The sequence below is a fragment of the Natrix helvetica genome, assembly GCF_964273705.1.
Source record: "Natrix helvetica genome assembly, chromosome: 6".
Taxonomy (NCBI): domain Eukaryota; kingdom Metazoa; phylum Chordata; class Lepidosauria; order Squamata; family Natricidae; genus Natrix; species Natrix helvetica.
The window spans coordinates 78951589-78977786 of NC_138553.1; the positions used below are offsets into that span (position 1 = coordinate 78951589).

Below are 26198 nucleotides of genomic sequence, written 5' to 3' on the forward strand. Positions count from 1 at the left end.
TGAGATCAGCAAGATGTATTCTTTCTGTTCACCATCTCTGCGGGACGGTTTAGGTCCGATTGGACCACCCAGCAGCAAAAGTACCGCACATTGTCTCGTCGCAACATTGGCTCCTTCTCCCGCAGCCGATATAATTCTCATTGTGCCCAGAGAGAGAAATATCTGCCTCTACCTAGGATTGAACTCACATCCCCCTGATTGTGAGGTGAGAGCTCTACCTCTAGGCCACTGCACGACTCCATTTTACAGACCTACTGAGCATGGATAAATACCTACGGTTGCCAAGCGTCCGAGTTTTGATCACATGACTACAGGGATGCTGCAACGGCCATGAGTATGAAAAATGGTCATGGGTCACTTTACTCGGTGCTGTTGTAACTTTAAACGGTCACTAAATGAATAGTTGTATGGGTTATCTGTATTAGTCTTTAGCCGTTCTATTTATTATGAACAAAACTGAGCAAAAACACGTGAAGGTGCAAATAATTATGAGAACAGCTAAAAGATATATATGATTTCCCTCCGTGTGGTAAGTGATTTGAAGAATTCTTTTCTACCATTGACAAAATACTGTATTTTTCGGAGTATAAAGCGCACCGGACTATAAGACGCATGAATATTTTGAAGAGGCAAATTGAAAAAAAAGTTTTTGCGCTCTGCAGACCTCCCAACAATGGCCCGTTTTTCGCGCAAAAGGGGCCGTTTCCCCCCCCCCCCAAACAGCATGAATAGCCTTTAGGAGGCTTATAGAGTGCTCCTGGGGGCTGGGAGCGGGCAAAATTGAGCAAAAAAGGCCCTTTTCACTCATTTCTGTCCTCTCCAGCCCTCAGGAACTCTCTGGAAGCCTCCTAAAGGCTCTGCACAGCTATTTTGGTGAAGGGGGCAAAACAATGCTGTATTCAGTGTATAAGATGCACCCAGATTTTCAGCCTCTTTTTTGAGGGAAAAAGGAGCATCTTATACTCCGAAAAATACATAAGTCAGACAAATTTTTAAAAAATAATGGTGTATTTCAGTTGCAAATGAAGAATTGGGTTGTTGAAAAGCAAACTGGTCCAAACACCAGCTAGTTGTCCATAAATGGGGATAGGAGAAATGGGAATATAAATACAGATGCAAATAGATGGGAAAGAAATGGAAGTAGTGACAGATTTTATTTTTCCTGGGCTCCAAGATCACCGCAAATGGGGACTGCAGCCAAGAAATTAAAAGACGCTTGTGTTCTAACCTAGGCTTCCTGAGACAGTAAAAATCACACACTTAGTCCCAAAACCCCTCCTTTTATTTCAATGGCTGTGAATTATGTTCATTCACAGCCCATAATGAGACACAAACAGTTTGTGAAGAGTCCAACAGAAGGCTGCCACAGTCTTTCGGGATAAGGCTGATAAGCACCTGCCTTTAACTCCCTTGAAACACTGCCAAAGACCTAATTGCCAATCAGTTTTGCAAGGATAAACGGAGCACAGAGTCAAAACAGAGCTTCAGAGTTTAAACCGACCCGAACGAACAATGTTGCCTCCTACAAAGTCTCACATCCATTTGTTCCTCTTTTATGTCTTATGGGAGGGGCCAATCAACTCCAAGTCTTACTCCCGAGTCGCCCCTTTTGTCTTAACTGTTCTTGCCTTCTGGCAGCTTTGTGCATGCACTCACTGGGAACAAGCTCCCCCTGTTCCTCTGCCTCACTGATTTCAGACTCCGGAGGCTCCAGAGGCAGCCCCCTCTCTGCCTCCGACACAGAGCCCTCGTCCGAGCCTTCCCAGACTCCAGGACTGGCCCGTGTTCCTCCCCAGCTTCCTCACTGTCTGAATCTGGCAGGCCACAACACTGTCTTCCCCTAGACATACAGGTAAACCTACTCTACAAACTCATATTAAGCTGTGAAATCTTTTCACATGAACACCAGATCTACCAGTGCTGTCCATAGACGCAGCAATCCAGATTTTACAAATTGGCTAAGCTGCTTTCTCAAAAACCAGCCAATTTCCCCCGCTCCCTCCAATCCATGCAAAATCTGTGAGTAATGCGAGATTTGTTCCAACACAATCAGAGTGACCCACTTAATCGCAGATCCTCAGGAGACTAATAATAAAGCCTACAGTATGCGAGAGCCGATGTTGACATAACAATCTCTTCCCTACCCTGTGTGTATGTCGCGCACTGCCTCCCAAACGCCAGAGGTTCTTCAGTAGTCTTGGGCATGGCTTCCTAGGGAATTGTAACAAGCAGACCACAGGTAGAGGAGGGGCTGATTAATTCCCAGCTCCGGTTACTGGATTTAGCACTGTTATAAACACAGTTTGATCTCCTGCTGATTGTGTAACGACGCCTCTATCTTTGCATGCAAAGTCAGGAAGCAACTTATTCTGTCATACTTGGAGAGAAGAGACTCGGGGTGGGGGGTGGGGGGAGTGGATGCTTTAGATGGCTAAGGGTAGAGGACACACAGCAGTATAACCATTTCTTTTGGAAAAGAACGGTGAAGTCCAGTCCATGGATTGAAAAGAAGCAACACAGGACCCAAGCAAAAATTGCAGTGAGACTATAGGCAAGGCATTCGTTTTGGTCGCCACAATACAAAGGAGAGGTTGAGAAGTGCAGAGAAGAGCGACAAAGATGATTAGGGGACTGGAGGATAAAACATTCAAAGAACGGTTGCAGGAATTTGGTATGTCTAGACCAGGGGTTGGCAACCTTAAACACTCAAAGAGCCACAAAGGTCCTAACCGGAAGCGCCCTGTTCAATTCTGGAGCCGACCGGAAGTTCAGTTCTCCCACCATAGAGTCTCCTCCTAGCGCGGCGTCCTTTTTCCTCCACCTGTCCTAATCGAAAGCCCTATCAATGGTCGAGCTGACTGGCGACAGGGAGCCGCAGCGGAGGGATGAAAGAGCCACATGCGGCTCCAGAGCCTCGGGTTGCCAACCCCTGGTCTACTCTATCACAAAGGTGCTTTTTCAAGAGGCGACTGGACTTTCTGTTCTTTTTCCTTGAAGACGTTTCGCTTCCCATCCAAGAAGCGTCTTAGATGAGAAGCGAAACATCTTCAAGGAAAAACACCAGAAAGTCCAGTTGCCTCTTGGAAAAGCACTTTGGGACAACCATGACCTGGATGACTGAGAATCTCCATAGACATTTAGGTCTAGTCTCGTGAACAGAAGGACTATGAGTGACATGATGGCAGTGTTCTAATATTTAAGGGGCTGCCACAGAGATGAGTTGCTCCTGGTTCAGCCCAGTTTGGCCAAACTGGTAGCGGAATTCAGGCCTGGGTCGCAGAACCGGCAGCAACCCAGGCCTGCCACGCCCCCGAACTGGTTCCCTCGCTGCCACTGGGCCACCACCATTTTGGTTTTTAGTGACTGCGCATGTACAGTTCATTGTAAATTGTTCTGTGCATGCGCGAAGAACAATTTACATTGAACAGCGCACGGGCATGCAGCGTTACACGCAGGTTGCAAACTGGTAGTAAAACCAGCAGCAACCCACCCTGGGCTGCCGCAAAGGAAGCAACGTAGAACTAAGGAGAAATTTCCTGACAGTGAGAACAATTAATCAGAGGAACAACTTGCTTTCCAGAAGTTCTGAATGCTCCAACACTGGAAGTTTTTAAGAAGATGTTGGACAACTTTTTGTCTGAAAGGGTATATATGGTCTCGCGCTTGTCCCCATCTTGCTTTCCATTTCTTTGGTTTGAGCAGAGGTTGGACTAGAAGACCACCAAAGTCCCTTCCAACTCTGTTATTCCGTGCTTTGTAAGAGCTGCAGGAAAAGAACTTATTATTTTACGTTACAGCATGTTCTGCTTGCTGACAGCTTGTGAGGAATTTAGTGGCCAAAGATCATTCTTAACTTTCAGGAGAGCCAAGGAATGCCCAGAGATTGAGAACAGAGCAAAAGTAGACAGGGCTGTTTTGGAGAAATGAGTGGGTCCTTTGTTGTTGTTTTGGAAAGAAAAAAAATATGCTTATTTTAGGATTTATAACAAAACTTTCATCTGCTTCCCATCATAAAATGAACTATTCCCTTCAGCTGTCAAGAGTGGTCTTGACTTGTGGGCCACGAAAAAGGGGCCACGGGTTGTTCACCTGGGTTCTAAATGTATCGGCCAGAACTGGGTGCCTGGAACCAATCTGCTTTCTCCTTAGAAATTTAGCATTTATTTGTTTCATTTGCAAACTCAAAGCAAGTTACTTCATGTGGTTATGTAAGTGATTTGTCTGTTCCTTAATGATAGGAGGGAGGGAAAAAGAAAAGCAAAAGAAAGGAATACGGAGGGAAGGAAGGAAGGAAGGAAGGAAGGAAGGAAGGAAGGAAGGAAAAGAAGGAAGAGAAATAAAAAGGACTATAAAAAGTGGAAGGAAGGAAGGAAAAGGAAAAGAAAGGAATAAGGAAGGAAGGAAAAGAAGGAAGGAAGTGAAAGAAAAAGGACTATAAAAAGAGGAAGGAAGGAAGGGAAACAAAAGGAAAGGGAATATAAAAAGAGAGAGGGAGGGAAAGGAAAAGAAAGGAATATGAAATGAAGGAAGGAAGGAAGGAGGGAAGGGGAAAGAAGAGGGAGGGAGGAAAGGAGGGAGGAAAAAAGGAAAAAGGAATGTAAAAAGAGGAAGGAAGGAAGGATGGAAGGATGGAAGGAAAAGGAAAAGAAAGGAATACGAAAAGAAAGAAGGAATGCAGGAAGGAAGGGAAGAAGGGAAGGAAGGAAGGAAGGAAGGAAGGAAGGAAGGAAGGAAGGAAGGAAGGAAGGAAGGAAAGTAAACTGAAATACTCACCTATACCTTGAAAAGTAAGCCAGTGTAACCTAACATAAGCACACCCGTGAAGGTCCAACTGTACCACATTAGTGTGCCACTTCTGCAAAATGCGTTGCGCCACACGATCGTTTATGACATCCTTCACTTCAGAAAAATCAATCTGAAAAAAACAAAATAACGCTGCTTGTAGAATTACAAAAAGTCCACAGCATTTCACCTACGCAGTCAGGTGTGGGATTTTTGGGGGTTCTCCAAACTGCATAGAATCTTAGCTACAAGTTCTCCTAAACCCCCAGGAACCACCCCTGGGATGATGCGTCCATTTAAAATGAATAGTTCATGTCTTCAGTTTCCCCCAAAGGTGTTTTTTTTTTTTAAATTGTTAACATTTCAAGAAACTCTACTTACGTTACTCCATACTGTAACCACTTGCGTCATTGCCTTCCAGCCTTGGGAAACCTGAGCGCACCTAGCCAAGTCAACGACGTTTAAATACCGGAAAATCTAAATTCGAAACAAAGAAGAATGTTAACGTGCACACGGGGTTAAGCAACAATATTCGTCTCTAAAAACACTCGGGATCTCCAAACGTACTGCAATATTGAACAAAGAGAGTAGTTTTCCGCAGAAACTTTTTTAAAAAACTGTTTCTACCACTGACTCTCACTACCATTAGAAAATTGTATTAAGGGTGCTATAAAAAATATTTGCTGGACTAATAAAACGAACGATTCTGTTTTGTTTTGGCTAACAATTACACTTCTTGTTTTGTTTAGCTAATGAGTCTATACAGGCAGCCCTATACTGTCGCCAGTTGCTCTTCTGGTTGCCGGTAGGCAATACAATACAATACAATACAATACAATACAATACAATACAAATACAATGCAATGCAATGCAATGCAATACAATACAATACAATACAATACAATACAATACAATACAATACAATACAATACAATACAATACAATACAATACAATACAATAGTAGAGTTGGAAGGGACCTTGGAGGCCTTCTAGTCCAACCCTCTGCCTAGGCAGGAAACCCTATACCGTTTCAGACAAATGGTTATCCAACATCTTCTAAAAGACTTCCAGTGTTGGGGCATTCACAACTTCTGGAGGCAAGCTGTTCCACTGATTAATTGTTCTCACTGTCAGGAAGTTTCTCCTCAGTTCTAAGTTGCTTCTCTCCTTGATTAGCTTCTACCCATTGCTTCTTGTTCTACCCTCAGGTGCCTTGGAGAATAGCTTGACTCCCTCTTCTTTGTGGCAACCCCTGAGATATTGGAAACTCTCCATGCACATGCACAGTAGATCTTCGCGGGCGCTGGGGCACTGAAAAACGCCCTGAAAACGCCCCCCCCCCAAACAGCCAAAAACCAGACCGTTTTTGGACTGTTTTTCAAGCCAAAAACAGGCCGAAAAACAACCTGTAAACAGCCCGAAAAATGGTGAAAAAACAGGCATATGCACGCCAGCTGGTCTTCGGGTTTCTGGTTCTCCAGCGTGCGCACATCTCTACGCATGTTCCAGTTTGGGCACTCAGTGCCAAAAAGGTTCGCCATCACTGCCCTATTCCTACAATTTCCTGGAGGCAAGTCTCACCACTTTTTATAGCACTCTTAATACAATTCCCTAATTGTTGTAACTGTTGGGAAATGTCTCCTTATTTCTAGGTTGCTTCTCTCCCTGATTAGTTTCCACCCGTTGCTTCTTGTCCTACCCTCAGGTGCTTTGGAGAATAGCTTGACTCCCTCTTCTTTGGGGCAGCCCCTGAGAGTTTGGATCACTGCTATGATGTCTTCCCTAGTCTTTCTCTTTGTTAGACTAGACCCGTGATGGGGAACCTATGGCACGCGGAGCCATTTGTTAGGGCACGTGAGGCGTTGCCCTGTTAGCTCCAGGGCGCATGCGCGCCCTGGCCAACTGACTTTGGCCTTCATTTTCGGCCATTTTTTCCCCCTCTGGAGGCTTCAGGGAAGGCTCCTGAAGGCTCTGGAAGGCGAAAAACAGAGCTATGGGGATACCTGAAGTCTGTTCCCGAAGCATCCTGAAGCCTCTGGGGGCCTCCAGGGGGGGCAGGGGAGGCCGTTTTTGCCCTCCCCGGGATCCTAGAAAGCCTCTGGAGCCTGGGGAGGGAGAAAAACGATTCGTCATGAAAAGCAGGGGTCGCACACGCATGCATGCCGGGGGGGGGGGGTCACACACATAGAATTATGGGTGTGGGCAGACCCGCGCAACACCCCCCCCGCGCTTCCTCCGCTTTTGGCATGTGATGGGAAAAACGTTAGCCATTACTGTGTTACAGTATCCTTCTCCTGCCACGCCCACCAAGCCGTGCCACGCCCACCAAGCCGTGCCACGCCCACCAAGCCGTGCCATGCCCACCAAGCCGTGCCATGCCCACCAAGCCGTGCCACGCCCACCAAGCCATGCCACGCCCACCAAGCCATGCCGCGCCCACCAAGCCATGCCCACAGAACCGGTAGTAAAAAAATTCGAATCCCACCACTGAAACAAACAGACAAACAACCTGGGATAATGGTAGCAAGGGCATCTTTGTAAAATATTCTCTGCCTGATTTCGTGTGGAATGCGGGTAACTCTTCAAGCACATGCTTAGGTAGGACACTGGAGCGGCGTTTCTCTGAATGTCGTCTGTCGCGGGCTTCCGGTAGAACAGTCTGTAATTCCTCGGATTCCTCCATAGGCTGCTAAATACAGATATACGTATAACATGAGTCAAATATCAGGTTTTTTTTCACCCAAAGGGTCGTGTGATCGGTCCGGCTATCCTAATTAAGGGGGAAAAAATGTGTTCAATTAAACACACAGGGCAAGTACAAATCGCATTTTAATGTGTGTGTTATGATGATTAACATCATTAATCATATAATTACACAGGCAGTCCTCGACTTACGGCAGTTCATTTAGTGACCACTGGAAGTTACGACGACACTGAAAAAAGGAACTTAGGATAGCTTTTCACTGTTACGACAGTTGCCTTTTCCCAATGTTCACATGATCAACATTCATATGTGTGGCCATTGACTCATACTTACGACCGTCACTCTGTACCGAGGTCACGGGATCCCCTTTTGCGACCTTCTAACAAGCAAAGTCAATGCGGAAGCCGGATTCACTTAACAACCATGTCACTAACTTAACTGCAGTGATTCACTTAGCAACGGTGGCCAAAAAGGTCGTAAAACGGGGCAAAATTCACTTAACAAATGTCTTACTTAACAACAGAAATTTTGGGGTCAATCATGGTTGTAAGTTGAGGACTATCCGCATCCTCAAAATCAGGCAATCACTTCAAAAGGCAACCGCACTGGATTTTTTTTCCCTTGAGGAGGAAGAAGAAAACATTTTGCTTCTCATCCAAGGACCTTCATCAGTTATGATACTGGGGGATGGAAGGATAGGTACTTACTCTATGGAATGCGATAGGAGGAAAGGTACTAAATGGAAGGATTTGTGCACCAGGGAAGGGGATGGAAGAATAAGTACTATAGGGAATGAAATGGAAGGATAGGTACTAACTCTACGGAATGAAAAGGAAGGATAGGTACCGACTGGAAGGGTATCAACTCTATGGAATGGAAGGATAAGTACTCTATGGAATGGGATAGAAGGATAGCGAATTACTCTATGGAATGAAATGGATGGATAGGTACTGAATGGAAGGATATGTACTCTATGGAATGGGGTGGAAGGATAGGTACTTACTCTATGGAATGAGTTGGAAGGGTAGGTACTGAATGGAAGGATAGGTATTCTATGGAATGGAAGGATAGCTACTGCTCTATGGAATGAAATGGAAATCTAGGTCCTGAATGGAAGGATGGGTACTCTATGGAATAGGGTGGAAGGATAGGTACTGAATGGCAGGATAGGTACTCTATGGAATAGGGTGGAAGGATAGGTACTGAATGGCAGGATAGGTACTCTATGGAATAGGGTGGAAGGATAGGTACTGAATGGAAGGATAGGTACTCTATGGAATGGGATGGAAGGATAGGTACTGAATGGAAGGATAGGTACTCTATGGAATGGGATGGAAGGATAGGTACTGAATGGAAGGATAGGTACTCTATGGAATGGGATGGAAGGATAGGTACTGAATGGAAGGATAGGTACTCTATGGAATGGGATGGAAGGATAGGTACTGAATGGAAGGATAGGTACTCTATGGAATGGGATGGAAGGATAGGTACTGAATGGAAGGATAGGTACTCTATGGAATGGGATGGAAGGATAGGTACTGAATGGAAGGATAGGTACTCTATGGAATGGGATGGAAGGATAGGTACTGAATGGAAGGATAGGTACTCTATGGCATGGGATAAAAGGATAGGTACTGACTATGATGCTGGCGGATGGAAGGATAGTCACTACCCATCCTTCTATCCCCCAGCATCATAACCGATGAAGCTTCTTGGATGAGAAGTGAAACATTGTCTTCTTCTTTCTTAAGGGAAAAAAACCCCTGTCCAGTTGCCTTTTGAAGGGGGGGGGGAAACACTTTTGAGACATTATTTGGAATCCCAAACATGCCCACAAGCCTAAAAAGCATGCCTCATTTCACATTAGGGAAAGAGAGACGATCATTTCCACAGATCTGTGGAGTGGAAAAGGCTGCAGCTCCATGCTACTGTAGATAAGGGAAGTTAGGATCTTTCGTTGAAATGCTTTCAGAGATACAAAAATAAAAACCCAGAATCGCTGGGCAAAGGAATGCATTTTTTTTTTTCAGGAGGAAAATGAAGGAACACAATGTCATCACGGAGAATAAAAGCCAAAGGAGAGATGATTCATGAAAACGCAGCTGGTTCATAAAGCAGCTTTTTTTTTTTGCCTCTTCTAAAGCCTTGGGGAAAAACAGAAGGAAAGTCGACATAATTTACAAACTCCCGAAAACATAATTAAAGGGATTAGTAGTAAATCCTGAGTTGCGATTCAAATAAGGGTAACGTTTAATGCTGAGTGAAACAAAGCTATTAAACCTTGGAAGATATTCGTTGGAAACCAACCCAATTCTCAGTTCCGACCTCCTATTGCATTCTACATGGAGTCCTTGAGTTACGGCCACGAATAAGCTCAAAATTTCCATGGCGAATTGAGACAGCCGTTAAAGGAGTTTTCTTCCATTTTATGACCTTTTTTGGCCGCAGTTGTTAAGCGAATCACTGAAATTGTTAAAGTGAATCGTGCGACAGAAATTGTGGGCGCAATTGCGGTCGTACCTCAAGGACTATCTGCACTGGAGGTCATCCTCAACTTACATCAGCTCGTTTAGTGACCGTTTGAAGTTACAGCGGCACTGAAAACAGTGGCGTATGAGCGTTTTTCACACTTACGACAGCTGCAGCATTCCTGTGGTGAGGTGATCAAAATTCAGCCGTCCGACTCATATTTATGACGGTTACAGTGTCCCCTTTTGAAACCTTCTGACAAGCAAAGTCAATGGGGAAGCCAGATTCACTTAACAACTGTGTTACCAACTTAACAACTGCGGTGATTCACTTAACAACAGTGGCGAGAATGGTCGCAAAATGGGGCAAAACTATCTTAACAAGTCGTTTAGCAATAGAAATTTTGGGCTATGTTGTGGTCATACCTTGAGGACTATCTGTGTTCCATTTAATTAATCAATTAATCAATTAAATGGCTTAATCAGTAGCAGCCAACTTTGATGGTTAAAGATATCAAATGAAAATAGATTTTAAAATGAATTTATATGAATGCTTCTTTTGGAAAGTACAACACAAACTAAAATATTCTTACCTCAATCGATCTTTTAGGCTTTTTGCTTACAATAGTACTTTTTCGCCAGGCCTTAAACACCACTTTCTTCAAAACTTTGTTGAAGGTTTTTTCTATATGTTTTGCCGCGCCTAGGGCAAAATAATTTGAGAAACACAAGATTTTTTTCCCAACAAATCTGAAGTACGATTTGGTTCGCATGAAGAAGATTGCTTAATCAGTAAATGTATCGGTCTTTTAATTCCATTTCTCTATAACGATGAATAAAAGGAAATGTTTTTCATTCTAATCTGACTTTGTTCAATCAAAAGGTAAAATCGTAGATCCACTCAAGCATTTTTTTAACTAGGGTGAGCCAAATTTTAAAGTAGTTTTACGAACATAAAGGGATATTAGATATAAAAATAGACCATAGTAATATATGTTATTACCAGGGGTGCAGTGGTGGGTTTCAAAAAATTTTGGAACCTCTTCTGTAGGTGTGGCCTGCTTTGTGGGAGTGGCTTGCCAGCCATGTGACCGTGTGGGAGTGGCTTGCCAGCTATGTGACCGAGTGGGTGTGGCCAACTTGTAAAACGTGGTGAAACTCATTTAACAACGCTCTTGCGTAGCAACCAAAGTGTTGGCTCAGAAACTCTGGCATTTGAACCACGCAAGTCTTAAAGCTGTCAAGTTACAAAACCCTTGCACCCCTAACCCTTTAGGAAAAAAAAAACCCTAGGGGTGTTCAAACTTGACAGCTTTAAGACTTGTGGACTTCAACTCCCAGAATTCCTCCTCTCGCTCTTTGTCTTGATGATGTCCGGATGGGTGAGGGGAGGGAGCTGGAACCGGTTCTAAACGGCATGGTAGATTTGTAGAACCTCTTCTATAGGAGATGTTAGAACTGGCAGGAACCCATCCCTGTAGGGGTGGCATTGAAAATGTTTAGCAAGGGGGGCTCTGCCTGGTTGCTGAGTGGGCATGGCCATGGGGGGGCGGCCTACTCAGCCTCCTGCACCATGGCGGGAGGTTGGGCGTTTTCACCCTCCCCAGGCCCCGAAGGTTTTCCTTAAGCTTCCGAGGGGGTGAAAATGGCCAACCCTGGACTCTGGAGGCCCTCTAGAGGCTGGAAACAGGCCCATTTCTGGACTTCCGGAACTTCCAGGAGGCCCGGTTTTCGCCCTCACAGAGCCTCCGCGTGGACCCTGAACTTACCTGGCATGAATAGGCCGTGTGGAGACTCTTGTGAGGGGCGGGCGGGGCCAGCCACTCTTTCCAATTACTGGTTGCAAAATTAGCATCCTGTTTTCCCAAACCGGTCCGAACTGGCTGAATCCCACCCCTGGTTATTGCCAGATATTCTAATATTAATGTGGCTTTATAAAAGACCCCCTACATCAAAATGGCGCTGACTGAATGGTTCAGGCACAATATTATGGCAGCCTTTTAAACGGACGCCTCAACACATTGTAAACGGAAGAAAATTTGTGATGTGCCAGTGATAACTAAATCTGCAATCCCATATGCAGACCTACTTAGATACAAGATTCATTGCAAACAGTTATTGAATTAATTCATATTATTTGTTCAGGTACATCCCATAAATGTTCCGGTTATTTAAAGAAGATGACAAAAGGTCACAACAGGTCAAAGATATGAGGCACCAGGCTAGAAAACGGGAGACTGTGAGTTCTAGTCCCACCTTGGGCCCCAAAACCAGCTGGGTGAATTTGGGCCATTCCCTCCGTCTCAGCCCAAACCACCTCACAGGGTTGTCATTGTGGGGAAAACAGCAGGAGGAAGGTGTGTTGCATATATTTGTCACTTTAAATTACAGGTAGTCCTCGACTTACGACCACAACTGAACCCAACATTTCTGTTGTTAAGTGAGGCATTTGTTAAGTGAATTTTTACAATATGTCTCGCCATACTTGTTAAGTGAATCTCTGCGGTTATTAACTTTGGATCTAAGTTTGCTCGTTCACAATTCTTCATGACGTTGGAATTGAGACTTCGAAAAAAGCGTCGATTAACCGGACGAAGCAGTGAAAGAAATCTTTAGAAAATGTTTTATCCGTTCACTCGTTCCTGCACCACGTCTAACGGCAGAAATTCTCAAAATGACTTGCAGATGATAGAAAGCTGTGTGGTTTGGCAAACATCCTAAACAACAGCAGCGGCGTTCAAAACACTTTTAATAAATTAGAACAGTGGGCTGAAGACGAGAGAATAACAACAACATTTTGGAAAGATCTGCCAATAAGAAAATGATAGAAATCACGTAGCCAAAGACGGGGAGAAACCTGGGTTCATAACAATGTGTGTGAAAACGGCCCTGAATTTGTGGTTGGACAGAAAGGCACCTGAAGCATTGGGGAGACCCAAAACCCACTTTCATTAGGGATACTACAGGGATGTCCTTTAAGACCTATTGTTCTGACCTAGGCTTCCCGAGAAAGCATAAATCACAATTTTGGTCCCAAAAACCCTGTAAATTATACAGCTGCAAATTATGGTCATTCTCAGCCCGCAAGGCTTCACGAACAGTCTGTGAAGATTCCGACAGATGTCTGCTTGAGTTGCCACCGTCTTTCAGGGAAATGTTGATAAGCAGCCACCTTTATCTCCCTGGGAACGCTGCCAGAGACCTAATTGCCAACAACGCTGAACCAAGTAACTTATGACACTTTTTTCACATTTATGAAGCAGAATCCCCATGGCCACAATGTCCAAATTCGGACACTTGGCAACGGGTTCCTATTTAGGACCGTTGCAATCTCCCACGGTCATGTGACACCCCCACACACACACCTTTTGCGACCTTCTGTCACGCGAAGTCAACGGAGAAACCAGGTTCACTTAACAACCGTGTTACTAACTTAACAGCTGCAGTGATTTACTTAACAACTGTGGCAAGAAAGGTCGTAACCAGGAATGGGATTCTACCGGTTCGGGCTGGTTTGGGTGAACCGGTAGCTCCGACGATCAAGTGGGCCCGCCCCCTGCGCTTTACTGACATTTATCTTCTTAGCTGAGTTGCGCAGCTGTTTTCTTCCCCAGCAGTAATGCGGAAGGTAGGTTTTCTCAAAACTGTGCATGCGCTGTGAGTACGGCCTGATATGGCCATACCGGGAGTGGCCTGGAGCAGCTGAGAGCGTACAGGTACAGTGGATCGTTTAGCCCACCCACCCACCTGTGCTCTATAGCTGTATTTATGCCAAAAGGGACACTGCGCACGTGCCCCAACAAGCAGCTGGTTGTCGCAGTGGTCGCGCATGCGGTCGTGGTCTCCGAGCTTTTTTTTCTTATTGCAGATTTTTCATTACCCAGGTACCTTGGTAACATGATCAGTGCTAGCGACGGTAAGAGCAACCCACCACTGGCATGCACAGCAAAACGCGTGATCACCGAACGGGTTGCTAAACCGGTAGGATCCCGCTACTGGTAGTAAAAGTTCACTTAGCACCTATCTCTTTTAGCAACAGGAATGTTGGGCTCGATTCTGGTCATAAGCCAGAAGTTCCTGTAAGGAAATATCTGTGAAACCCCTTGTCTAATAATAATAATAATAATAATAATAATAATAATAATAATGATAATGATAATGATAATGATAATGATAATGATAATGATGATAAGATAATGATAATGATAATGATAATGATAATGATTATTATTATTATTATTATTATTATTATTATTATTATTATTATTATTATTATTATTATTATTATACGATTGTATTATTATTATTATAATACGATTGTATTATTATTATTATAATACGATTGTATCACAGCGGCCAGTTGATTCGCCGGATTTGGCATTGATTACTAGTCGGGCCCCACCCAGGGGCCTAGGACGTCGTAACGTATTTTCGTAATATACGTGCGGATCCAAGCAGTGCAGCTTTTTGCATTTGACTGATGGTGATTTTGTCAAGTTTTAACTGTTTTAAATGTAATTCCAGTGCTTTTGGAATAGCACCCAGTGTGCCGATTACCACTGGAATTACCACTGCTGGTTTGTGCCATAATCATTGAATTTCAATTTTTAAGTCCTGGTATTTCGCGACTTTTTCATGTTCCTTCTCCTCGACCCTGCTATCACCTGGTATTGCGATGTCTATGATTGTAACCTTATTTTTCTCAATCAGTGTGATGTCTAGTGTGTTATGCGCTAGTATTTTGTCTGTTTGTATACGAAAATCCCACAGGATCTTGACCATCTGATTTTCGGTGACTTTTTCAGGCTTATGTTCCCACCAGTTTGTTGTTGTTTTAATATTATAATTTTTGCACAAATTCCAGTGGATCATTTGTGCTACTGAATTGTGCCGCAATTTATAATCAGTCTGCGCGATTTTTTTTACAGCAGCTGAGTATATGGTCAACAGTTTCATTTTATTTATTATTATTATTATTATCAGAAGTGTATCACAGCGGCCAGTTGTTTCGCCGGATTTGGCATTAATTACTAGTCGGGCCCCACCCAGGGGCCTAGGACGTCGTAACGTATTTTCGTAATATACGTGCAGATCCAAGCAGTGCAGCCTTTTGCATTTGACTGATGGTGATTTTGTCAATTTTTAACTGTTTTAATATTATTATTATTATTATTATTATTATTATTATTATTATTATTATTATTATTATTATTACTATTACTATTACTATCGGTGTCATATTCTTACGTTTGGCCACTTCCTTCCGAGACTTCATCCACTCGCACCATTTCCTCATTGTTAATTTTAGTTGCTTGCAGTCGTAGTAGTGCCTTGCAGCTGCCAACTTCTCCTGTAGGAGTTCTTCAGCTTCTTTCTTGTCCTCACAATATTTGATCCAGGCGCTGCAACAGTTGAGCAACAATCAACGATGCATTAAAGTTTTTTTTTTAAAACCTATGCTTTCTTTGAAACATAAAACGGCAACTGGAAAAGAATTCCATTGAACTGCATTAAACTATTTTACATTGGGGTTGTTGTTGTTTTTTTAAATAATGCAGGCAGTCCTCAACGTCGCAAAGGTTATAAGTAGGGAAACTGTCGTCTTTTTTCATTGCCGTTGTAACTCCAAATGTATGTTTGTAAGTCAGGGGACTACCTATATTCTGTCAAGACTGAGAAGAATCGATATGGTGGATTTGTGATAAATCAACTTTAACCAACCTTGGGAGACAAAGAAGAGATGGCATAGATGTAAGGCCAACTTAAACATTAGAACTATAAAACTATAAAACTATAAAAAGATGTGGAGACTCTAGAAAGAGTGCAGAGAAGAGCAACCAGGATGATTAGGGGACTGAAGGCTAAAACATACAAAGAACGGTTGCAGGAACTGGGCATGGCTAGTCTAGTGAAGAGAAGGACCAGGGGAGACATGATAGCAGTCTTCCAATATTTGAGGGGCTATCACAGAGAGGAGAAGGGGGGGTCAAGCTGTTTTCCAAAGCACCCGGAGTCCAGGCAAGGAATAATGGATGGAAACTGACCAAGGAGAGATTCAACCTGGAAATAAGGAGAAATTTCCTGACAGTGAGAACAATCAAGCCATGGAATAGAAGTTGCCTTCAGAAGTTGTGGGAGCTTCATCACTGGAGGCTTTGAAGAAGAGATTGGACTGCCATTTGTCAGAAATGATGTAGGGTCTCTTGCTTGGGCGGGAGGAGGGGGGTTGGACTAGATGACCTACAAGGTCCCTTCCAACTCTGTTAATCTGTTAAAGATGTCCCCATCTACATTTGTTTGGAGAAAACTTTGCATCCTATGTTAGATGGAAGGCTATCTGCAGGAGACTCACAAAAAAGTCACGTTGGTGACCACAAATGTGAGATCAAAGGCCATTGTTTGAATGGGTATTTTGCACAAAGGGTAATAATTTGGATAGGAGTGTCACTTTCCGATTTCCACTATGGATACTCCTAGTTGTACGTGTGAAAGAAGTCTGGCATGTTTGGATTGGTTTTAATGGTTACCTCAGTAAACTAATCCTTAAAGAATATTATTTTCCAAAACACCAGAGGGCAGGATAAGAAACATTAACTAATCAAGGAGAGAAGCCACCTGGAATTAAGGATAAACTTCCTAAAAGTGAGAACAATTAACCAATGGAACAGCTTCGTCGTCATCATCATCATCTTTTAACGACCCCATAATTCCTTGCGGGGTGGTGTCTTGGCAATTGAATGGAGCTAGCAGAATGTTTACTGGCCAGATGCCCTTCCTGTCACCAATGCGGAGTTTTGTTCAGCAGATACACTCTCCTTGGGCCCAGAGAGAGAGAGAAAAATATCTGCCTCTACCTAGGATTGAACTCTCAACCTCCTGATTGTGAGGCAAAAACCCCAACTCTAGGCCACTGCACTATTCTTAACCAGATTGCCTCCAGAAATTGTGGGCACTCTATCAGTGGGTTTTTTAAGAAGAGTCTAGACAGTCACTTATCTGAAATAGGATAGGTTTTCCTGCCTGAGCAGGGGGCTGGACTAGAAGATCTCCAAGGTCTCTTCCGGCTCTATTCTATTCTATGATTCTATGAGTAGCGATTTCTGCCAGAATGAGATTGGGAGGTTTTATTTTGCTCAACCTATAGTTTCTATGTCAGCAAATGAATACCTAGAACTGAATATTAATTCTGTTTACAATAGCGGCCGGGCAATGTTATAAATTCATTACATATCGGGTGAAAGTAGAAATATTATTAGGAAATAATAAAGGTAATTGTATACGTACTCAAAGCACTTTCTCTTAAGATTAGTGCTATACAGGTCCCATGCTTTATCACATAACTCGGTGGTCATCTGAAAAGTAAATACAAAAATAAACATATGGCCTTATGCCCCCTTTTTTCACATTTGTGATCATTTATGGAACATCCCCAGGGTCACTGATCGAAATTCAGATGTTTGGCACTGACGTACATCTGAATTTATACTTTTCAAATGAATACATCAGGTTCTTTAATACTAGAGGCCGCCAAATTAAATTTCTCTTTCCCCATTTTACTTATTTTTCTACATCGTATTTCCCTACAGTGGGAATTTTATTTATTTACTAGCAGATAACTGAGCATTCTTGGGTATTTATTTATAGGAGGGAAACGTCTGGACCAAATGTAATTTCTAATGTTGAATTTTCCCCCTTAGTAGAGGGAGCCCCCCTGTGGAGTACTGTGAAGCAGTTACCATGGCAACTCCACTGCACTGCACAGTAGAAGCCATTTTATGGCACAATAGGCTGTAGATTAACAGAACACACACCCAAAGGGATTTTAGGGGTGTCTTACCCCCACACAGTAGTGGAATTCAATTTTTTTTACTACCGGTTCTGTGGGCATGGCTCGGAGGGTGTGGCATGGCATGGTGGGTGTGACATGTCATGGCTTGGTGGGCGTGGCAGGGGAAGGAGACTGTAAAATCTCCATTCCCACCCCACTCCAGGGGAATGATACTGCAAAATCCCCCTTACCTCCCAATCAGATGGGACTCAGGAGGCAGAGAATAGATGGGAGAAGGGCCAGTCAGAGGTGGTATTTACCAGTTCTCCAAACTACTCAAAATTTCTGCTACCGGTTCTCCAGAACAGGTCAGAACCTGCTGAAAGCCACCTCTGCCCCACAGTATTTGTTTCCAGAGAGTAAGTCATCTGTGTTCCAAGTCTGGTTGAAATTGCTCAAGGCATTCCAGAGTTATGCTGGAGCATACATACACACAGCCATTTTTATAAATAGATAGATGATAGATAGATAGATGATAGATAAATGATAGATAGATAGATAGATAGATAGATAGATAGATAGATAGATAGATAGATAGATAGATAGATGATAGATAGATAGATAGATGATAGGTAGATAGGTAGATAGGTAGACTGATAGACTGATAGATGATAGATAGATAGATAGATAGATAGATAGATAGATAGATAGATAGATAGATGATAGATAGATAGATGAAAGAAGGAAGGAGGGAAGGAAGGAAGGAAGGAAGGAAGGAAGGAAGGAAGGAAGGGAAAGTAGGTAGGTAGGTAGATGAGATAGATAGATAAATTGATAGATAGATAGATAGATAGATAGATAGATAGATAGATAGATAGATAGATGATAGATAGATAGATAGATAGATAGATAGATAGATAGATAGATAGATAGATAGATACATACATAAGAAGAACAAAAAAGAAAGAAGGAGGGGGAGGGAGAGGAGGAGGAGGAGGAAGGAGAAGGAGAAGGAGAAGGAGAAAGAGAGATAAATAGATTTAAGCGCATGTATACATACAGAATGCAGAGCTCCAAGTAACCCAGCCTGAGGCAGTTAATTTTTTTACATCTGAGTTTGATGAAATTTTACTTAAGAGTGTTTAGGTTATAAAGTCTTCAGGAATAAGGATTAAGGAATATAGTCTTTCCCACGACTCTAGTTCAAAAATGGATTATGAAGAAACATTAAGCAAAATTCTTCCCAGACTATCTTTGGAGAAACCTATTATCCTACATGTTTTTACAGAGTTTTATTAATAATTACCAGCTGGTCGTCATCAAGTCCTAAAAGTGTATGTAAATAGGTCTCTGAAAGGACTCTCAGCTTCAGACTTAACTCTGGATCGATACACATGTTCCTAAGCAAATATATATATATATATATAAACGTTAGATTTTTTAAAAAACAAATTATTATATTACAGCTTGAGCTAGGTTTTTTTTCCTCAAGTTTTTAATTTTTTTACAAATATAGCAAATCAATGAGTAAACCGTATGGCACCTGGGTGTCATATATTCTAATACAAATAAAACTAATAAAGTTAATCATAATTATTACATTCAATCAACATATATTTCTAATAATGATACACATTTATACTAGGTTGCAATCTGTCATTATTCAATTATTCCATGTTTTCTCTTGTTATTAGTTTTATTTTATTATATAAAGGTATATATACTATTATTCCCCCTTCTCTTATTTCTATCACTTAGTCTAGCTTTTAATCATGTCTCCTTTATTAAAAGACTTTTCCTTTCTATCCTAGCTAACTTCTATATCATTTCATGTCATGTCATATTATAAACTTTATAATAATTTATAAAATCATGTTTTGGAATAGTTATTTCTTGTTACTGTAGTCAGATAAATTATCCTGGCTCAAAGCAAAGAATGTAAATGATATTACACTGGGATTTTTTTTTCCTACTAGAAATCATATTTTTCAATATTATTATTTTTATGTTCCTTATCTTTCAAGAGTCTATTTTTTTCCACAAGTCTGTGGGATTTCTTGCTTTTCAAGAAACGTGGAGCGTAATGGAAAATAGTTTCCATTGCTTTTTATGTTATAATAATTGATGATTCGGCATTGCTCCAGTATTTATTTATAGGGGGGAAATGTATGTCATTGCATGTAAAAGTTTAATATCCCATAACAATAAACATTTACATTTCAATTAACTTCTGAACCAGCTATTGGGATCTGTGCACTGTATAAAGTTAAAAGCTTTTTTTTCTGCAAATGTGAAGGCTTACTAGATTCAAAATAAGAAAACAGTAAATATGACAAGTGCAGTATGAAAATTTGAAAATCCTTGTATCCGTTTTTGGTACCACTGATTTCAGTTTCTACCTTTAAGCAATTCACATTAAACTCTGGCTCCCAAGAACTAAAACATTTTATTCAGATTTTCCTATTTCAGTTCTGAAGAAACTGAAACATGAAATAATATTAATTCAGATTACTTAAACGTCTTACTAACAGGCATTCAGAGTATTTATTAGCTATTGGAATTTTCTATTCTATTATTGAGCTTAAAAACTCACTTATTAGGTGTTTACATTGTTCCAATCAACCTGATTTATTTAAAAAAATAATATTTCCTCATATTGATTTCACACTTATTATCAATATTTTAAGGCCACACAAACCTCTTATACATACCATATAATGCCATATAAACCTTTTTCCATCATTTCTTTGATTTTTTCTTCTAAAAATGTGAGTGGATCTTCTGGACACATAATTAATAAACCACCTAACAAGGCCTGCAAATAAAATCAAGAAACAGAGTGTTGATTAATAAAAGATATATTTCATAAAAGGGTAAAATTGTTTTCAGATGCTAGTTCTTCTTTTTAAAAGGCTGTTTTATATTTCTATTAAAACAATTCAAAATTTTATTTTTATTTTAACCGGTTCATTGCTGAATTTATATAACAACATGGATTTTAATTCATCAAATTTTAAGCCATCATAAATTTGCAAACATATTAGATGCTACAAACAAACTAGATTGTTTCAGTGTTACTAAAACTATAAGAATGGTGAAATTATCCTTTTCTTAAGAGTATTAGCCATGATTATAATTATAAAGGCTAGGAAACTAAGATATTATCCAATCATAGAAGTGTCAAAATAGTTTATTGCAAATATTTTAATTTTATTCCTTAAAGATTCCTTTTAATTGGTTTATTATAGGTACCCAGTGTGTTCCTTATTTTATTTACCCAATGAACTAAAATCAAGACTTTTTTTTTCTTTTCACTTGTACGTTTTCTGAAAAAAGATGTTCACTTTTCACCTTATTTCTTAAAGATATTACAACACCTGAAAAGGCACCGTCATTTCAACAAAACCCATCGGTTTAATTATATCACTTGACTGGCAAAAATGACATATTGTTCCTATGTCAATTACACTTGTAAGCATAGCCTCAAAAAAGTAATACCGTAATCCTAGCAAAATAGAACAGTAAAAACACTACTCAATAAATGATAATTTTAAGTTCCCATTGATTTCAATAGGTATGAAGTACTCTCCCTGTAAGATGAGGAATTCAAAGGCAATCTTACAAGCACACATACTTCTTAAATATTAATTTACACAGATAAGATGCTTTAAGATTGTCAACTGTGCCCTCTACTGGGCTGGATCATAAATTTTGCTTTTTGTAATTGCAATAGCATTTCTCCAAATGATCTACAACAGCGGTGTCAAACTCGATTTCATTGAGGGCCGCATCAGGGTTGTGTTTGACCTGGAGGGGGGCCCTGGGGGGGCGTGGAGGGGTGGGCATGGCCAACTCGACGTCACTTGTGTTGGGGCGCCTGTGGTGGCCCAAGCGTGTGACATTTTTCACACTTATGACTGTCGCAGCGTCCCCCACGGTTATGCAGTTTAGGTGCTTGACAAATGACTCACAGTTATGACGGTTGCAGTGTCCCAGGGTCATGTGATCCTCTTTTGCGACCTTCGGGACTCGAACCCAGGCTGTAAGCTCAGTGTCTTTAACCACTGAATTATCCTGCCCCTGGGACCAGTTCCGTGGAGAGAGGTTTTTCCACGGGGTGTGGTTTTACGTGGTCCCTGCAAATGTGGCTTTGCTTGTTTGCGCAACCTGGTTTCTTTCCTTTTTTATAAATTTTTATTTATTTATTTTCAATTTTAAAAAATATAAACGTTCCATCTTTCCATAAGCAGTGTGTCGTCTGGGTACAACTATTTCTGTGCAGCATTCTTCCATATATTATAATACATTGAACATTTAAAACATTGTAAAGCTCTACATTTCCTTCTTAATATATCTTCTAATAAAAATACGATAGTAACATTAAACATAGTCATTCTCATAATACTAGTACTAACAATTGTCATGTTATTCTTATCTTTATCTAGATGTATTTTCCATTCTTCTTTTTTACCTTCTTCTATTTCCAAATTCCATTTTTTTATTCTCTAACCATTGATAAAACACTTCCCATATCATATAATGATCCGTTTGTTCTTTCTCCTTAATTGCCAATGTTAGTCTATTCACTTCTGCACATATTTTCCTAATCACCTTCTCGTCAGTAGGAATCTCTTCACTTTTCCAATATTGCAAATATTTCCAATATTATGCAGCCTGGTTTCTGATCAGACATGGGGTTGGGGATTAAAAAGGTGGCATATCAAACAAACAAACGAATGAATTCCCTTGTTTTAATGCGTTATTTGTTCATTTGATTCCACTCTGTTTAGGAAAATAAATCTGCAATTGTCAATTACTGGCCAAATTTCCCACTACATTCATCACTACAAATCATAATCTTGAGCCAGCTAGCAAATTAATAACATCAGGGCGTGTTTTGTATTCTCTTCATTCCTTCGTTCATCACTCCATTGCAGTGCATTTTTCATCCTTTGGATAAATGTCGCAGGACAAGTTATTCAAATTTGTTTGATAGTTTCACTGAATGTTTTTCAGACACCTTCGTCCAGAATACAGGTAGTCTTTGGATCATGACCACAATTGAGCCCAATACTTCTGTTGCAAAGTGAGACATTTGTTAAGGGAGTTTCGCCCTATTTTACAACCTTTCTTTGCCACAGTTGTTAAGTGAATCACTGCAGTCGTTAAGTAAGTAAACCGGTTGTTAAGTGAATCTGGCTTCCTCTTTGACTTTGCTTGTCAGGTCGCAAACGGGGAATCACATAAACCCACCCCCATCCCCGGGACGCTGCAAACATCATAAGTATGAAGCAGTCGGCATTTTGAATTTAGATATTTTGTAGATTAAAGCCTGTTTATTTATTTTATTTTGGAAAAACCTAAGACAAATAGGAAAGACAAGACTCTTCTTTTGAAAACAATAAATATTGTTGGGTGTTGTTATTTCAGTACTGAATAATTGCTTTTCTTTAATTTATGGGGCAGATTGCTGTTTCGGTTTATATATATTGGCATATCTAGGTAGGTTTAGATCCAAATAGGATGATTTAGTGATTTCATTAATGACATTCAGGTTTATAAAGTTCATTTCAAAGCCATCACTGTCAAATCTTGAGGAACAAAACGTACTATCTTTTTCTGCCTGCTATTTTTTTAGATGCCATCAGTTAAGGGTAAAATGCAGCTACGACTTTACCCCAGAAGTAAAATTAGGCACTTGTGAGATAAACAAAGCTTCTTCATCATCCTCATGGAGTTGGAGGTCTTCTAGTCTTCAAGTGGTTGTCCAGCCTCTTCTTAAAAAGTTCCAGTGATGGCGCACTCACAACTTCTGAAATTCCACTGGTTAACTGTTCTTATCATTGGGATGTTTCTCCTTAGTTCTAGGTTGGCTCTCTTCTTGATTAGTTTCCAGCATTGTTTCTTGTTTTGCCTTATAGATAGATAGATAAATAGATAGATATAGATAGATGATAGATAGATAGATAGATAGATAGATAGATAGATAGATAGATAGATAGATAGATAGATGATAGATAGATATAGATAGATAGATAGATAGATAGATAGATAGATAGATAGATAGATAGATAGATAGATAGATAGATAGATAGATAGATAGATAGAGATAAGAAAGAGAGAGAGAGAGAGAGAGAGAGAGAGAATAGCAGGGGTGCAATTTAGCAGGTTCTGACAGGTTCTGGAAAACCGGTACTGGAAATTTTGAGTAGTTCAGAGAATTGGCAAATGCCACTCTGGCTCGCCCCACTGGAGAATAGGTAGATAGATTAGATAGATGATAGATAGATAGATAGATAGATAGATAGATAGATAGATAGATAGATAGATAGATATGAAAGAGAGAGAGAATAGGTAGATAGATAAGACAAATAAGCGATAAGATAGATAGATAGAATGATAGAATGATAGATAGATAGATAGATAGATAGATAGATAGAGACAGACAGACAGACAGACAGACAGACAGACAGACAGACAGACAGACATATGAGAAAGAGAGAATAGGTAGGTAGATAAGAGATAGATAGATAGATAAATAAATAAAGAGAGAAAGGATAGATAGATAGATAGATAGATAGATAGATAGATGGATGGATGGATGGATGGATAGATAGATAGATAGATAGATAGATAGATAGATAGATAGATAGATAGATAGATAGATAGATAGATAGATAGATAGATCGCTTCCTCTGAGTGTGCCAGGAATTTTAGGTTTCGTCATTAGCATTTTAAAAGGTTGAAATCCTCTTCATCTTAACTTTTAAGAAATCATGTTTTTCTTTTTAGTCAAGTCCATTTCTCTAGGTATGCAAGAACTGGTCTTTTCAGCAACTACACGATAGAGAGTGTATTCTGAAAGTCTTTGAATACTCTTGAATGTTTTTAAACAAACAAACATACAAACCCATATGAAAAAGACCATAATATAACCCATAACTTTGCCACTGGTAGAATTTATTTAAAACGACGTTTCCTATACTTCAAGTCTCACACATAACATAACATAAGGTCGTTTAGTGTTTGACTTGATCCATTTGGTACACTAAACGTATCGTTGTGTTTTTCTTTTCTTTTTTTTTTGAATTTTTTTTTATTGTTTTAATGTGTGTTTCTATACTGTATATAAAGATTTGACTTTATAGAAACACTTTTCCACTTAACCTTCATTACCTGGGAATTGCCATTTTCAGTGAGCAATATTAAAGCCTCTGATAAGAGGGGAATATTTGTAATATTTGTTGAAATGAAGGGTTCTCGATGCTCTCTGAGCTTACAGATGTTTCATTACCCAAACTAGTTAAGGAATCAGGAAACAGAGAGCAAATCCCACTTCTTTGTAGCACTGATGATGTTACCTAATTGGGTCACGAAACGTCAGTAAGGAAACAAGCCAGCTCAGAGAGCACAGTCGTCCTCCCCTTCCTCCTCCACAAATCCCCCTCCCTTCTAGCACTGATGGTGTTACCAAGTTTGGTAATGAAACATCTGCAAGAAAACAAGTTCAGAGAGCACCAAGGGCCCCCCAGTCCTCTTCCTCCTCCATCATTCCACAAACCCTACTCCCTTCTAGCACTGATGATGTTACCTAGCAGGGTAATGAAAAGTCTGCAAGAAAACAAGCAAGCTCAGAGAGCACCAGGCATCTTTCAGTCCTCCTCCTCTCCATAATCCCTGTTGTTGTTGTCAGTTGTGAAGTTGTGTCCGACCCATTGCGACCCCATGGACGACGTTCCTCCAGGCCTTCCTGTCCTCTACCTTCCTCTGGAGTCCATTTAAGCTCACGCCAACAGCTTCGGTGACTCCATCCAGCCACTTCATTCTCTGTTGTCCCCTTCTTCTTTTGCCCTCCGTCGTTCCCAGCATTAGGCTCTTCTCCAGTGAGTCCATAAACCCTCCTCCCTTCTAACACTGATGCTGTTACCTAGTTTGGTAATGAAAGGCAACAAGCCAGCTGAGAGAGAGAGCACCAAGGTCCGTCTCTCAAATTCAGGGTTCAAGGTCTTATAAGTCAAAGCAGGGGTGCCTAAGACTGCACTGAAACCCCCCCACAAGCCCCTTCTTTACCTCGTAGATATCCGGGATGGCATACTTCTGGAAGTAGACCCTCAAAGTGGGGTCCCCATTCTGAAGAACGGGCATGGTCAGTCCAAGGGCTCCCTGTAACACTGCCCACCCACCGGCCGGAACAGCTGGGAAGGCAGGCGACCACCGCCCCCGCTCCCAACGGCCGCTCCGACTCTCCGCTGTGCCTCCCCCCCCCCCGCAGATGCGGGAAACGCGCGTCTCTCTCTCTCCTGCGCACGTGTGAATGCGTGCAAACTATTCCACGCCTCCGGATTGGAACCGGGGAGGTCCTTTAATTTAGGCAAAGTGGGATGAACCCCTGATCGTTAGCCGGGGGTGGGTGCGTTGGATTTTGTTTCATCCATGGGGAAGGGTCTCAAAACAAAAATCCCCTTCCTCCGCGAT

At 41.2% G+C, this 26198-nt stretch overlaps 1 protein-coding gene across 1 annotated transcript in view; it reads right to left on the reverse strand.

Annotated features, from left to right (window-relative positions):
- The window catches only part of FBXL13 (F-box and leucine rich repeat protein 13), a gene marked incomplete at both ends in the record, with an annotated part of 70615 nt that extends 44747 nt beyond the window's left edge, over positions 1–25868 (reverse strand). The window contains 8 exons of the mRNA XM_081957128.1: positions 4838–4915; positions 5164–5259; positions 10549–10658; positions 15203–15357; positions 17240–17307; positions 19030–19123; positions 20435–20538; positions 25794–25868. Coding sequence (XP_081813254.1) covers positions 4838–4915; positions 5164–5259; positions 10549–10658; positions 15203–15357; positions 17240–17307; positions 19030–19123; positions 20435–20538; positions 25794–25868 — 780 coding nt within the window. The remainder of the gene's footprint in view (positions 1–4837; positions 4916–5163; positions 5260–10548; positions 10659–15202; positions 15358–17239; positions 17308–19029; positions 19124–20434; positions 20539–25793) is intronic.
- Positions 25869–26198: the final 330 nt, after the last annotated feature.